Source organism: Colobus angolensis, unplaced genomic scaffold (assembly GCF_000951035.1).
Source record: "Colobus angolensis palliatus isolate OR3802 unplaced genomic scaffold, Cang.pa_1.0 Scaffold259, whole genome shotgun sequence".
Taxonomy (NCBI): domain Eukaryota; kingdom Metazoa; phylum Chordata; class Mammalia; order Primates; family Cercopithecidae; genus Colobus; species Colobus angolensis.
In genome coordinates this window covers 3,502,988-3,519,793 of record NW_012115810.1, presented here as the reverse complement: position 1 = coordinate 3,519,793, position 16,806 = coordinate 3,502,988, and the positions used below count along the sequence as shown (strand labels likewise).

The 16,806-nt window shown below is 35.9% G+C and overlaps 1 protein-coding gene across 4 annotated transcripts in view; it reads left to right on the top strand.

The window, feature by feature from the left end:
• The first annotated feature begins 449 nt into the window (after positions 1 to 449).
• Positions 450 to 16,806, top strand: part of SLC4A10 (solute carrier family 4, sodium bicarbonate transporter, member 10) — a 379,697-nt gene continuing 363,340 nt past the window's right edge. For 3 of the 4 annotated variants that reach the window (XM_011947103.1, XM_011947100.1, XM_011947101.1), the window contains exon 1: positions 455 to 681. In XM_011947103.1, coding sequence (XP_011802493.1) covers positions 634 to 681 — 48 coding nt within the window. In that variant the 5' untranslated portion in view covers positions 455 to 633. Of the gene's footprint in view, positions 682 to 16,806 lie in introns of all 4 variants that reach the window. The other variant, XM_011947102.1, reaches the window with a different exon arrangement.

Sequence of the window (16,806 nt, the reverse complement as noted above, 5' to 3'; positions counted from 1 at the left end):
AAGTTTTTCACTTTTAAAATACTGAAAATATCTGTCCAATCCTTATTGAGTCAACAGTGACTTAAATGCTTGATTTTGTTGTCGTTGGTGGTGAATACTTCAGCCTCAATAAGATATGCTAATATTAAGGTCATCTTATCAGTTTTAAAAGCCCCCAGGTACTCAGAGCAGAACACCTAGTAAACCTTATTGACATCATCTTGCTTGAATTATGTCTCCTATGGGGTTCTGAGAATGAAGTGAGTTACTTCAAAGTGTCAAAATCAGACTGATTTGATTGGAGGCCAACTTGGACTAGTCTATATGAAAAGTAAGCATCTTAGCTGAGATTCTTAATGCCCATTAGACTTGTAGCATTGTCTGCTGTATTTTATGCTAGTAGCCAGGTGTGGGCAGTGATACAGGGCTTGGGGGATCTCTCTTACCGGCCCAGGGATCCAAGGCATTCAGTGCAAAACCTGGCCAGCAGCCCGAGTGAGTAGGAGCCATGTGACTCTGGTGAGTTGGAGTGTGCAATTGCCTCCTGCTTCAGAGCTACCTGATCCGAATACTAAGCAGAGCGAGTGCCGGGCTGAGTGTAAGACACTGAAGACACTGCAGAGCAAGGTGCTTATTCCAGAGGCGTTACAAAACATGGAGATTAAAGACCAGGGAGCCCAAATGGAGCCGCTGCTGCCTACGGTAAGAGACAACCTGCTATCACATAGATTAACCGTGTTTGCTGCAAAACCTGTTAGGCAAGTGGTCTGCTAGCTAGGTGAAGTGAGTGTACTTTTGGGGTGGTGGATAGCTCCTACGACATATGGACAGGGGTCTCCTCCCATCTTGGGAGACTGAAATGCATAAAGCAAAGCACACGATTCTCCCCCCCTTCTCAATATGGATGCACTACGGTGATGAAATGTCTCATGTTTGCTGCTGTTTGAAGAAATGGCTAGGTTTTAGCAGCAGGGGCAGTTATGTGTCTCTCTGCCTGCCTGTTACTGCTTATCTCTCTGTTTCTCAGGCTGTGTACTGGTTTAAGCCCTTGCAAAGAAGCCCCCTTTTATCATGTTTGATCCCTGTCCAATTTCCTCCCCCTGCCTCATCCCCAGGCAGTGAGGTGAGGGAATCTGCTGCTGTTGCAGCTCTGAAGATTTAATCTCCACAGAAACCAGGGGAAAGAACAGGACGATCGTGTGTGTGTGTGTGTGTGCGTGCGTGTGTGTGTGTTCAGTCTCTTTCTCAAAGGGAAATGTGTAATGGTTTTTATACAAAGAAGGTATGCATTTTTGAGGGACAGACACACAATTCAGATTTGAATATCAGAAAGGTTTCTGAACTGTCATTTGGTAATAGCCCATCTGTTTATCTCTGGGTTCTTAAGCTGTTTCCCTAAATTTAATTTTTGAATAAGTGATTGATTTGCCTATCCTCTCCACAATCTCTCTGTCTGGCTCGCAGACTTTAGAGATCTTCAGGCAACATCTTTTTCAGTCTGGAGCAGCTGCTGTTGCTGTGTTTAAGGAAAAAAGAAAAAAAAAACAAAACAGTATTTTCTTGATGCAACAGAGATGACAGTCATAGCTTCCAGCCATCTATCAGTGCTACCACAGCAGAAATCCCCTCCCTGCACCAAACCAGACGGAGGGGCTGTTTCTCAGCTCCCTGTTACTAAGGTTGGTGACCCACCTTGCACGGAAGGGACTGGCGGTGAGCTGTCCATTTCCGAGTCCATTCCTAGGTTTTCAACAAAATGCTTCCGTAGGAGGAGTGGGCAAATTCTGGGCCACTGTATTTTCAGGGCCTTACCTCTCCTGCCGGGCTCACATGCTGCAAAAAGATTCCAGTTTGCATCCTCGGAAACAACTGTGGCGACTGAGCATGCCCAGTTCTCCTGCGGACGCCAGGTTTGAGCAGGGAGGGAGCAGAGTGATGGGAAGAATGCAAGGAGTTACCACCAAGAATAGAGTCTCAATAGATGACAGGGGCAGCGTGGGGGTAGGGGGGCCGGGAAAAAGGGAACGGGAGAAAGAAGTTTGTCAATTATCCTGCCTGCCTAAAAATACAGATATTTCTTTGTGGCATCAAAGTGGAGTTATAAAAAAAAAGTGTAAAAGATTTGTCCATCTTCCCAAACTTGAACAAATACATAAATTAGGATTCTGTTAGTATGCAGAATAACTAGTGTTAAGAATATCAGGGAACTCTTGTTCCCTGGATGAGACAGGAACTATATACAGGAATCGTGGTATGGGGGTTAGGGAAGGTTTAGGGAAACCCCCAACTCTTTTTTTTTTTTGGCTGGCAGTGGGGGTGGGATAGGGTGTTGAAACCTGTCCTAGAAAAGCAGGCTGAAGCCAGTTTGATGTGGCTTATGGATTGTCACTTGTGGGGAACAGTTAAAGGGTTTAGGACCAAATGAGGATTAACTAGAGGAATTTAAGAGGATGACATTACTGGGCTAGATGGGCAACCAATTTATAGCTTAAAAGAGCAGAGAAAATAAAAGTCTTTCCAGAAAAGGTCTACAATACATCTGATGGAAATTTTTGAAAGCGAGAGTCAAAAGTTTGCATGCCATGGGGTTAATGGTCAGTACAAAATGGTGACAGTTTAATGGTAAAAGAGAATCATATTAGCAGATCATTACAAGAAAAACAAGCCCGATGGGCTAGAGAGGATGCTGAATTACTGGTCCAGTTTTATACTTGTATAGCAACTCCCCCAGTTGCTTTTATGAAAATATTTTTTTGTTTAGTTTTCAAAACAAACATGTTATGTAAAGCAGATTTTATTATTTTCATTTTCAAGGTGAGAAATTGAGGTACAGGGATTCTGAATAACATGTCTAGGATCACCCAGTGATGAAACCAGGACTAGAATTTAGGTCATCTAAAACTAGTTCAGAAATTTTAAAAAAATTCAGTATTTTTTACGTTACATTCTTAACCAGGCTTAACATGTTCCGTTCCCTGGACTGAAGTTTTCATGCTTGGAAGAGAGCTTTGGGCTTTGTTTTAGAAAATTAATCAGACGACTTTGCAAATAATTATGTGAGAGGCAATATGGCATAATATTTAGAACACAGTCAAGGCCCAACACTGCTATTTATTTGTTAAATGATATTGGGAAGGTTATAAGTCATAGTGTCTTCAACTGAAAAATGAAAAGGGAATGTTACTATATATCTCTTGAGTTTTAGAATGAGCAAGTTAAATAACTTGTATGAAGTTTCTGACATTTAGTAAGTGTTCAATAAAACTTACTTGCTATTGTCATTGTCAATCTTGCTGTAAATGAATATGTTATTGTTATATTCATCTCAATATAGATACTGAGATGATGCATAGGTTTCAGGTTTTTATGAAAAGTGGCTTGTCAGTACTGTCTACGAAGAAGGAAAAGTGGAAAATGGAGAGCTGGAAAAGACTCTTCATAGTGGAGGTGGGAGGTGGAGTTTTTTAGTTATTATTATGAAAACTTTGCAATATGCTTGGAGAGCCAATTGGACAGGCATTAAAAGCCAATATTAGATATGGGACAGAAGCAGTCAGAGGTAGAAAGCTAGAGAAATGAAAGAGAAAGAAAAATAAGAATAGATAAGAATGTCAGATGAGTGAATGTATTAATCCTGACTCAAGTGATGGAGGAATAGATTCTCATTAAGCCTCCCAGGGTTTACCTCCATTTAGTATAGTATATATAAAGTACATTTGAAGGATATGGGCAGAGGAGGCCTAGACATGTTTCTCTTTTTTTCCCAGTGCTTCTTAGGAAGATAATTTCCTTTTGCTGGACAAGCCATCATTGCATTTTGTAGACTCTAATCACTCCAAGGGTTAGGGCGTTCACTCTTGTTGGCTAAGTGTATAGTCTGGTTTTGGTAGCAACTGACTGTTATGTCTGAAGTTATAGAAAAAGTGTGCCAGAAAGATGCATTCTCTTAAGTGCCTACTGTTGGCCAATCACATTCTTGGTGCTGGAGATGCAGCAATAAATAAGGCAGGCAAACACCCTATATAAGTGAAACCTCACACTCCAGCTAGACTAGAAATAGGACTCGATTTAACTTTTTAAGAGACTGCTGCTTTCTCCCCAAATGTTTAATAATTGTTATAACCTTTTTGAGATGGATGCATATGGGGAATATACGTAACAGTAATAATGGTGATATTGTTTTAGTAAGGATGGAATTAGCCAAATATTTAGGATTGCATTATGATTTCACATTTTCGTTTGATATTCAATGTTGAATTTGCTTTTAGGAGTAACCTAACAATTTAAAAATTATCAGGCCATGGAAGAAGCTTCCAGGAGAATATATAACAAATATTTATATCTCATGACATTTAATCTTGGGTGATCTATAGTGAGTTCACTTTGGATCCCTTCTAAGATTCTGATGTCTGAAAAAGGACTTAAGTTGAGCTTACTTATAACATTTCCCTAAAGTATAAAACTACAGTAAAGTTCACTTTTAAAATGTAATTTGAAATATAGGATAGATGATTGGATTTAGTACTTTTAGAAAGTGCTAATTCCATATTTCCAAGTGGCCCAGTTTATTGAATTGTTTTACTTGTGGAAAAAAGTTATAAAAGTCTTCAATATTATTAAATCAGGGAAAGGAAAATGGGACTAAAATGTCAAAGTAACAAAAAGAGCACATGGATTGGCTAAGTAATATTGTTTTTTCTTTTCAATTTGAATTGAAATTTAAATTATAATCTGAGTTTAAAGAAAACATGCTCACTACACCTCATAGTCAGTAGGAGGCAAAATGCAGTATAAGAAATTAATCCTCATTTCTACTTTCATGATTGAATTGTTACTCCAGCATGGTGAGTGACTATAGAAATAAAATATATGTATAGAATGCTAAGGTTGGGAATGAGTGGTAGAATCTGAAGGCTGTAGGAATTAAGTTTACTTCTTTATTAACATTATGTTAATGATAAAATATTGAGATCAGATTAGGAAGTGAGCTAGTTTATGATGAAGAGTTAGAAAATATCTGGGCCAGGGTCTGGAACTCAAATAGAGTCAGAGAGCATGGTCAGAATACAATGATACTGCCAGTGTATCATTTCTTTCTAACCTTGAGTGATGCTTGCTTCAGAAGTCCAAACTGGGCATGAATAGATTGCAGTGCATTATGATGTGCCGCAAGTAAGTGGAGAAATGTTGATGCCCCTCTCAGCCCTTCTGTGAGAGAGACTTCACTTCTTCCTTTCTCATATCACATAGGACACATGACAATGATCACTTGACTTCCTGTGAGGACACCATTGTCAATCTATATAGTAAATATTAGTTAAGTTTTATGTTTTCTTTTTAGGTAAAATAAAATTAAATTGAAGTTTTAATATATCCTCACACCACAGACAGTTGTCTCAGATACTCTTTGGGGTGTACTGCTTTTTTGTTTTTTAGAAAAAGGGAATAATTTGGCATCTTTTATGGAATTACATATATATATATATATAGGTCTTGTTTTTTAGAGCGATATAGGTTCACAGCAATATTAAGCAGAAGGTACAGAGATTTCCCTTATATCCCCTGCCCTTTACACATACATAGCCTCCCCTATTAACAAGATCTCTCACCAGAGTGGTACATTTGTTACAGTTGATGAAACATTATCACCCAAAATCCACAGTTTGCATTAAGACTTGGTGTTGGGCATCCTATAGTTTTGGACAAATTTATAATAATATGTATCCGCTATTATAGTACTATACAGAGTCATTTCACTGCCCTAAAGATCCTCTGTGCTCTGCCTATTCGTCCCTCCCTTTCCACTAACCCCCTGGCAACCACTGACTTTTTTTACTTTCTTCATAGTTTTGCATTTTTTAGGTATTATATAGTTGGAATCACAGTACATAGCCTTTTCAGATTGGCTTCTTTCATTTAGTAATAGGCATTTAAATTTTCTCCATATATTTTCATGGTTTGATATCTCATTTCTGTTTATCACTGAATTATATTTCATTGTCTTGATGTACTACAGTTTATTTATCCATATACCCACTGAAAAATATCTGGGTTGCCTCCAAGTTTGGCAATTATGAATAAGTCTGGTATAAACATCCATGTGCAGATCTTTGTGTGGACATCTTTTCAATTTCTTTGGGTAAATACTAAGAAATGTTATTACTGGATTGTATAAGAGTATTTAGTACTTTAAAAAACTGCCAAGCTGTTTTTAGTAGTGGCAGTACTACTTAGTATTCTCACCAGCAATGAATGAAACTTCCTCTTGCTCCACACGCTTACCAGCATTTGGTATTGTCAGTTTTTTTATACATTGCCGGATTTGATTTGGTAATATTTTGTAGAGCGTTTTTGCATTCATGTTTATGAGGGATATTGGTTTGCAGTCTTCTTTTCTTATAATATCTTTGTTTGATTTTGGTATTAGGGTGATGGCCTCACATACTGAGTTAGGGAGTAATCCTCCCTTCTATTTTCTGACATAGATTGTTTTGGGAGGTTATTCATTATTGACACCATCATTTTTAGTAGATAGCTTCATATATGCTTTGACCAGAGGACTGTAGAGATCAACTGAAGTCTAGATTTTAGACTGGCTCCTTAATTTATGGATGATGGAGCTGGACATCAAAGACGTAAAGAGATTTATTTAAGGGCATGCTACTTATGATGCTAGTTAGTGGCAGAACTCAGCCTAGAGTCCAAATCTCTTGATTATTCACTTATCATTCTTTCCACTATTATATAGTCTCTATTACTATCATAGCATCAATAGCTGAGTTCCAAATTAAAATGGAAATTAGGCAATGTTTGTAAAGTAATACTAGATATTGTCTCAGGCTCATGATAGGTACAAACACCCGTAATCCTCATGATAATCCTGAAAAGTTGCTAATGTTTTTCAGCCTTGCAGATGAGAAACTGAGGTCGAGAGAGTTGTGTAAATTATCCAAGTTCACATAGCTAAGAAGTGCTAAGCTAGGATTTGAAAATATTTTATCTAGTTAATAAGTAACTTGTCTTCCTTAAGGCTAATTAAACAATAAAAAAGAATTCCATTATAAAATGAGCTTTCACATCTTCCCCTCCAATAAAATACGAAAGTACTCTGCTACAAGGTGCTATAAAATGTCAGGTCTTTTTGGACACATATTTCATGATTCAGTTTATATGAAATGTCTAGAATAGGCAAATCCTTAGAGACATAAAGTAGATTAGTGGTTGCCAGGACCGGGATATAGGGGAGAGTTAGGAGTGACTGCTAATAGGTACAGAGTTTCTTTTTGTGGTGATGGAAATGTTCTGGAAATATGTGGTGGTGATGGTTACACAACACTCTGAATATACTAAAAACCAATGAATTGCACACTGTAAAATGGTGAATTTTATGTTATGAAATTTTATTTCAAAACATTATTTTAAAAGTAAGTTACTGTTTAGCATTATCATGAACAAGGAGAAGGCCAAGGATCTAAAATGCTTATAAGAAGAGGGCAAATAAAATATTCACAAAATAAAAATAACTTCCACCCCCCACAAGAAATTCTTTGCTACAAATTTGCTTCTCTTTGTCAAGATAATGCTGAGATTGGTCAGGGTTTCAGGTTATTTGCAGACCTAGAGGTCTTGGAATATATCTTCAAAGCTGAATTAAGAGAATATGTGGTGCATTCTATGTACCAGAGAGAGAGATAACTATTTCACTTGAGTCACACTGCATTTAGATATTTAATTTCTTATGGCAATATTTTGTAGTTTTGTCTTAGTGTAAATTTCTATGCAATATAGCAAGAATAACACAAAAAATGCAGAAGTGCCATTTATATAATGGTTCCTACATTGAGCTTAAATACCAAATTCATGTTGAATTCCAAGTAGCTCAGAACTCGAGAGGTGCTCTCAGAAGATGAAAATGGAGATTCATATACAAACTCAGTTGGATAGAGTGAGGATATATTATAGCCAAAGACTCTTGGTATAGCTATGAATTAATGACAAAGTCCCTATACCAACATCAGCAAGACTTGCTCATTCATCATGAAAATTATGCTCTAAGGATCTAATAAGCAAGTTTTTAAGGCAGAATTTTCCCATTGCATATTGAATGTGCTAGGTTGCTGGAGTGCCTCCAACATTTATTTGTAACTCCACTTGTTCTTGCTAATTCTGGAAAACCAAAATTATTTAGAGAAGGCTATTTCTTTCTAGTGTCTTTTTTTCCCCCTTTTGAGTAATGAGGCTTTGATATCAAAGATGATGACCTAGTCAAATTTCAGAAAGCAAGTGACATGAAAAGTAGGTATATAACAACTACCAGATGGGATCAAAACATAGCTCTGCTTAGGAAGCACATTTCATTATTGTTAGATCCACACTGCTTTTTTCATAAAGTGGTGAATTTCTGTTGATATTTAAGCTTTTCTGGGAATAAGCCTCTCCAAATGCTTCTGATTTTTTCAGATATATGAATGTGGTTTAAAAATGAAAAAAAAAAAACAGCACATACACACAACAAACCCAACACAGAGTCAGCAGCAATATACACCCTTAAGGTATAATATAATTTGTTATTTGAGTGTATAACCATGTACTTTGTAATATAACTTTATGATATAAATGTCTGTTAAAAACATGTGATATATAATTGACAGAGCACTTATAGTAAATATAAAAATTTGGTATTTTTTTCCTAAACAACAGGATTATTGAAAACCTTGCTCTTGAGGACCACCTGCATCAGAATCGTCAGGAGGGCTAGTTAAAAATTCAAGTTCCAGACCTTATCTAAGCCCACAGTCTGAGAATATTAAAGGGTAGTAGTAAGGACACTAGCATTTAAAAAACTGCTAGGTGATTCTTATGTACATTAAATCTTGAGGATTTTTGCCTTAAATATCAACAAAATAGAAAGATCATCGTATATTTATAAATTATTTTAACTGTAAGAATGCTGGGAGACTAAGTTTGCCACAAAACAGCCTTTTTACCAATAAATCATAATGGGGTAGAAAAATTAAGTGCTTATTTACTTATTTAGCATATTACCTACTACTTTGCAATATTGTGTATATACATGTATATATATCCTGATGATTTCAATTTATGATTTGTTGCTTATGATTTTTCAACTTTACCATGGTACAAAATCTATGGACATTCAGTATACTCCTCAACTTTGCATGGTGTTACCTCTGGATAAACCCATTGTAAATGGAAAATGCCATATATGGAAGATGCACTTTTAACTTATGAAATTTTCAGTTTACAATGGATTTATCAGGGCATAACTCCATTGTAAATTGAGAAGCATCTGTATGTAAATTATTTTACTTAAATGCAAATACATATAACTTGTTGCCTCAATCAGTGGCTAGATTCTTGAAAGCAGCTTATTTTAGATAATTTTTGTGCTGCTCTCACAGAGCCAAGTGCATGGAACTCCTTGTTAAATATATCATGAGGATAGATTAAGCAGCAACACTAGCAGACATTAATTGTTAAGAGTTTGGACACTGAAGTTGGAAAATTCTAAAGGTTTCAGTTAGGAGGTATGTCAACTTTGGCAAGTTATCTAGGTTTTCAAAGTCTTACTTTTCTTACCTATAAAATAGGAATGGTAATAATATATCTATCTCCCTGGTTTATGAGAAGCAATGAAAAAATACATATTATATCATTTAGACTAATGACTTAATAACAGTAGCTGTTATTCTTGGCTTAATAGTTTTCCTTTTGAATGAAAATCATTATCTGATATGCACAATTAATTCAATCTTTTATTCAATAATGCTTACTCAATAACTTGATTTATCCACTTGACAATAATATAGAAGTATGTCAATAATATAAATTGATAATTATAATACAGTATAATTCTTTTTCTAATTATAAAATTAATACTTGATTTTTTAAGATAGTTTAGGAGGCATCAAAAGTAAATATAAACTAATTTTGTCATGTTTTAACTATTTTTACTCACAGAATGCTTGCAAAAATAGTACAGAATTTCCATATACTTTTCATCCACCTTACCCTGTTAACATCTTACTTAAGTATTATTAATGATAAGAACTAGAAAGTTAACATTGATACAATTATATTAACTAAACTACCATATTCGAATATCACCAGTGTTTTCACTAATGTCCATTTTCTGTTCTAGGATACAATTCAGAGTACCATATTGTGCTTAGATATCACATTTCTTTAATCTCCAGTTTGTGACATTTACTGAGTCTTTTTCTTTCATGACCTTGCCACTCTTGAAGTGTACAGGTCAATTTTTTGGAGATTGTTACTCAATTTGTGTTTGAGGTTTTCATAGTTAGATTGAGGTTATGCATTGTTTGTCAATAATACTGTAGAAGGGATATTCCATTTTGCATTCATTATATCAGGATATACATATCTTACTTCTGGTGACATTAACTTTGATTACGGAGTTATCTTCTGTTTTTTTCCCATTGAAAAGTCAAGAAAGTTTCCCCTTGTAATAATATATTTGGGGAGATATTTTGAGACTATGTGACTATCCTATTTCTCCTCAAACTTTTGCACACTAATTTTAGCACTCATTGAAAAATATTTCCTGTTTCACTTATGGAGGTGTCTGCCTCATGACTTTTTAAAACTTTTATTTGGTTTTTAATAAACATAATAATTATACATATTTATTCTATAAATATGTATGATACAATGTTTTGACACAAGTATACATTGTATAATAATCAAATAAGGGTAATTAACATATCCATCACCTCAAACACTTACTTCTTTATTATAAGAACATTCAAAATCCTTGATTTTAGCTATTTTGAAATATACAATACCTAAGTGTTAACTATAGTCACTGTACTGTACAATAGAATACCAGAAATTATTCCCCCAATCTAACTGTAACTTTGTGCCCGTTGACCAACTTTTCCCCATCATTCCCTTCTCCCTACCTTCCCCAGCCTCTAGTAACCACTATTCTATTCTCTACTTCTATGGAAACAACTTTTTAAGATTCCACATCTAATGAGAATTCAAAAGGTTTGTAGAAACATGTAATTAAAAGATAAAAATAAAATATAAACTTTATTTCTCAATATAAGCTCTATCAAGTTCAAGACACTTTTGTAAGTGATGATACCAGCCATTTAATTAATCCCTAAAGAACCAAGGGTCTTGGGATTTAACCATGTCAATGCAGTCTTTCTTTTACATTATTAACTGAAGAGAAATGGGTGCCCTTTATGGATTTTTTTAAAGATTTACACAAAAAAGAAATTAGAAGGCCGAGACGGGCGGATCACGAGGTCAGGAGATCGAGACCATCCTGGCTAACACGGTGAAACCCCGTCTCTACTAAAAAATACAAAAAACTAGCCGGGCGAGGTGGCGGGCGCCTGTAGTCCCAGCTACTTGGGAAGGCTGAGGCAGGAGAATGGCGTAAACCCGGGAGGCGGAGCTTGCAGTGAGCTGAGATCTGGCTACTGCACTCCAGCCCAGGTGACAGAGCAAGACTCCGTCTCAAAAAAAAAAAAAAAAAAAAAGAAATTAGAATGAGCCAAACCAGGACTTTAAGGTAGATGCCTAATAATTTCTTATTGAAACTCCCTCAAAATTGCCCTTGTTTGATGAGAGGAATGTGTAGGAACATTGTTGTGGTAGAGAAAGACTCTGGTGAAGATTTTCTGGGCACTTTTCTGCTAAAGCTTTGGCTACCTTGCTCAAAACACTCTCATACCAAGCAGATGTTGTCATTCCTTGGCCCTCCAGAAAGTCCTCAAGCGAAATGACTTCAGCATCCCAAAAAACCGATGCCATGACCTTTGTTATTGATCAGTCTGCTTTTGCTTTGACAAGACCACATCTTCCTCTTGGTAGCCATTGCTTTGACTGTGCTTTGTCTTCAGGATCATTCTGGTAAAGCCATGTTTCATCTCTTTTGCAGTTCATCAATGAAATGCTTCAGGATCTGGAATCCACTTGTTTAAAAATTTTAATTGAAAGTTCTGCTCTTGTCTGCATATAATTTGGGTGCAATGATTTTGACACAGTTTTAGTTGAAAGTTTGCTAAACTTTAATTTTTCAGTCAGAATTGTGTAAGCTGAAGTATTGGTATGGCTATGGTGCTGGCTATCACTTGTGCTGTTAATCATTGGTCCTCTTCAATTAGGGCACAAACAAGATTATTTTCTCCTTTGAAAATTGATATGAATGATCTGCCATTGTGGGCTTCAACGTTATTTCTTCTCTTCTTAAAATGAGTTATCTATTTGTGAACTGTTGACTTATTTCAGGCATTGTCTCCATAAAGCATCAATGATTTCAGCATTCTTCCACTTAGGCTTCACCATAAATTTGATGTTTGTTCTTGGTTCAATTTTAGCAGAATTTGTGTTGCTTTGATATGGGCTCTTTTCAAACTCATGTCTTATCTGTCTAGGTGCCTCTAGATACTCATCAGACGTGTTATAACAAGTTAGTATGAGTTTATTTTGGTGCAATTTTTTTTGAAATTCATGCAAATTTCTTATAAAACACATTTTCTGTGAACTTTTAGAAGACCCCTTGTAAAAGTGAGATCATGCAGTATTTGTCCTGTGCTGAACTTATTTCACTTAACGTAATGTTCTGTAGGTTTATCTATGTTGTAAATGACAGGATTTCATTCTTTTTGTGACTGAATAGTACTCTAGTGTGTTTGTATTACATTTTATTTTTATTATTTATTATTTATTTACCTTTTTTGAGTCAGAGTTTCATTCTTGCTGCCCAGGCTGGAGTGCAGTGGCATGGTCTCAGCTCACTGCAACCTCCACCTCTTGGGTTCAAGCAATTCTCCTGCCTTATCTTGCTGAGTAGCTGGGATTACAGGTGCCCACCACCAAACCTGGCTAAGTTTTTTGTATTTTGAGTAGAGATGGGGTTTCACCATGTTGGCCAGGCTGGTCTGGAACTCCTGACTTTAGGTGTTCCACTCGCCTTGTCCTCCCAAAGTGCTGGAATTACAGGTGTGAGGCACCATGCCTGGCCTTTTTATTTTTTAAGAGACAAGGTCTTGCTCTGTCACCCAGGCTGGAGTTTAGTGGTACAATCATAGTTCACTGCAGCCTCAAGGACCTCGGTTGAAGTGGTCCTCTCACCTCAGTCTCTTGAGTAGGTAGGACTACAAGTGTGCACCACCATGCCTGGCTAATTAATTTTTTTTTTTTTTAGTGTAGAGACAGAGTCTCACTATGTTGCTCAGGCTGGTCTTGAACTACTGGCCTCAGGCAATCCTCCTGCTTCTGCCTCCCAAAAGCACTGGGATTACAGGTGTGCATCACTATACCTGGCCTACATTTTTATTTTTATTATATATATATATATATATATACTTTTTTTTTTTTTTTTGAGACAGAGTCTCACTTTGTTGACCAGGCTGGAGAGCAGTAGCGCGACCCTTGGCTCACTGCAACCTCTGCCTCCTGGGTTCAAGCAATTCTCCTGCCTCAGCCTCCTGAGTAGCTGGGACTACAGGCATCTGCCACCATGTCTGGTAATTTTTTGTGTGTTTTTTAGTAGAGACAGGTTTTTACCATGTTGGCCAGGCTGGTCTCGAACTCCTGACCTTAGGTGATCCGCCCACCTTGGCTTCCCAAAGTGCTGGGATTACAGGTGTGAGCCACTGTGTCCGGCCTATCTGGCTTACATTTTAAAATCCACTCATTCATTGATGGACACTTAATTTGACTCTGTGTTTTGGATATTGTGAATAGTGTTGCAGTAAACATGGGAGTACAAATATCTCTTCAACATATGGATTTCATTTCCTTTAGATATATGGCCAGTAGTTGGATTGTTGTGTCATATGACAGTTCTATTTTTAATTTTTTGAGGATATTGTCCATAATGGCTGCATAAATTTACGTTCTCACCAATTGTGAGAAAATCTCCATATTCTTGCCAGCATTTGTTTGTTTGTTTTTCTCTTTTTGTAATAGCCACTCTAACTCGGGGGTGACATCTCATTGTGGTTTTGATTTGCATTTCCCCGATTCTTAGTGATGTTGAGCAGTTCTTCATATGCTAGTTAGGCACTTGTATGTCTTATTTTGATGAATGTCTAATCAGATATTTTGCCCATTTTTAAATTAGGTGATTTAATTTTTTGCTTTTTAATTGAGTTTCTGATTTAATTTTTTGCTATTTGTTTGAGTTTTTAAATAAATTCTGGTATTTATCTTTTGTCAGATGCAAGGTTTGCAAATATTTTGTCCAATTAAGTTGTCTTTTTGTTCTGCTTATTGTTTCCTTTACTGAGCAGAAGCTTTTTGGCTTAATGTAATCCCATTTGTCTGTTTTTGCTTTTGTTGCCTGTGCTTTTGAGGTCTTATCCAGAAAATCCTTGCCCAGACCAATATCATGAAGCATTTCCTCTATGTGTTTTCTTCTAGTAGTTTTATAGTTTCAGGTCTTACATTTAAGTCTTTAATCCATTTTGAGTTGATTTTTGTATATGTTGATACATAGGGGTCTAGTTTCATTCTTGGCATGTGGCCATAGTTTTCCCAGCATCATTTATTGACAAGGCTTTTTTCAATGTGTGCTCTTGGTGCCTTTGTCAAAAATAATTTGGCTGTAAATACATGGATTTGTTTCTGGGTTTTCTGTTCCATTTCACTGATTTATGAGTCTGTTTTTATACCAGCACCATGATATTTTGGTTACTATTGTTTTGCAGTATATTTTGAAGTCAGGTAGTGTGATACCTCTAGCTTTCTTCTTTTTGCTCAGATATCTTTGGCTATTTAGGGTCTTTTGGGCTTCCGTACAAAATTTAAGATATTTTTCTATTTTTGTGAAGAATGTCATTGGTATTTTGATAGGGATTACATTAATTCTGTAGATTGCTTTGAGTAGTATGAGCATTTTAACAATATTAATTCTTCCAAATCATCATCATGGGATATCTTTTCATTTGTGTCTTCTTCGGTTTCTTTCCTAAATGTTTTATAGTTTTTATTTTAGAGATATTTCATCTCCTTGGTTAAATTTATTTATAGGTATTTCTTTTTTTTAAGGTAATCAAATAGATAAATCTTGAGCTAGACTAATTAAGAAAAAAAGAAAGACAAATAAATACAATCGAAAAGTAGACATTTCAACTTATGGTCAAAGAAACACAAAGGATTATTATGAACAACTATACAACAAAAAAATTGGAAAACCTAGAAGAAATGGATAAGTTCCTAGACACATACAACCTGCCAGGACTGAATCATGAAGAAGTAGAAAACCAGAACAGACCAATAACAAGTAATGAGATTGAATCAGTAATAAAAAGTCTCCCATCAAAGAAAAGCCCAGGTCCTAATGACTTTACTGTTGAATACTTCCAAACACATAAAGAACAAATACCATTCTTCTCAAACTATTCCAGTAATTGAAGTGAGGGGAATTTTTCCTAACTCATTCTTTGAGGCCAGCAATACCCTGATACCAAAACCGGACAAGGACACAACAAAATAAGAAAACTACAGGCCAATATCCCTGATGAACATATACATAAAAGTCCTGAACAAAATATTAGCAAACTGAACCCAGCACATCAGAAAGATCATTCACCACAATCAATGGGATTTATTTCAGGGATGCAAGGATGGTTAAACATATGTAAATCAAAAAACATGATACACCGCATTAACAGAAAGAAGAACAAAAACCATATGATCATCCCAATAGATGCAGAAAAAGCAACTGATAAAATTTAATACCCCTTTGTGATAAAAACCCTTCCAAATTAGATAGAGAAGGAACATACCTTAACACAATAAAGGCCATGTATGGCAAACCCACAGTTAACATCATACTTGAAAGGGGAAAAGTAGAAAGCTTTTCTTTGGAAATCTGAAACAAGATGAGGATGCCCACTTCACCACTTTTATTCAACAGAATTCTGGAAGTCCTCGCCAGAGCAATTAGGCAAAAGAAATAAAGGTCATTTAAATTGGAAATGAGAAGTCAAAAATTGTCCCTGTTTGCAGACTACATGATCTTATATATGAAAAACCCTACGCACTTCACCAAAATACTGTTAGGGCTAGAAAATAAATGCAGTAAAATTGCAGAATACAAAATACAAAATGCTAATTAGTAGCATTTTTATATGCCAACAGGAAACTGTCTGAAAAATAAATCAAGAAAGCAGCATGGTGACTATTTCTCTTGTTCCTTCTGCATTTAGATATTGGAAATCTGTAGAGAAGACCTGTTACTTCTCCATTTTTTTATTCAATTATTTATTTATTTCAGTATGGACTCAAAGGTATTTATTTTATTTTCTGGGTCATAATCCAGTACTTTGTGGTTCAGATTGTTTAATCTGTGGACATTGAGAACTCTTTCTCAATGAATTCTGTCAATTGAGAGCTCTCATGTTTTTTTTTAACATGCTTCCATCCTTTTGTGAATACTTCCTTACAGTCTGGTACCACAGAGTTTTTCAGCATCATCTTGTATTTTCCCTGACTCCACTCTGGAATGAACCATGTCATTAAGGAGCTGCTGGACTAATTTTCAAGGCTATTTATAAGTATTATTAAAAATATTTCCAGAAAGATTGTATACCAGTTTTCACTTTCACTAGAAGCCTCAATGGTATTTAACAAATTTTGTCAATTAACTCAGTAAAGATTTTACTAATTTTGTTTTGTATTCCATTTACAAGTTTTCTTTCTTTCTTTCTCTCTTTTCTCTTCCTTTCCTTTCTTTTCCTTTCTTTCCTTCCTTCCTTTTGAGAAGGGGTCTTGCCTTGTTGCTCTTGCTAGAGTGCAGTGGCTGTTTACAGGCATGAT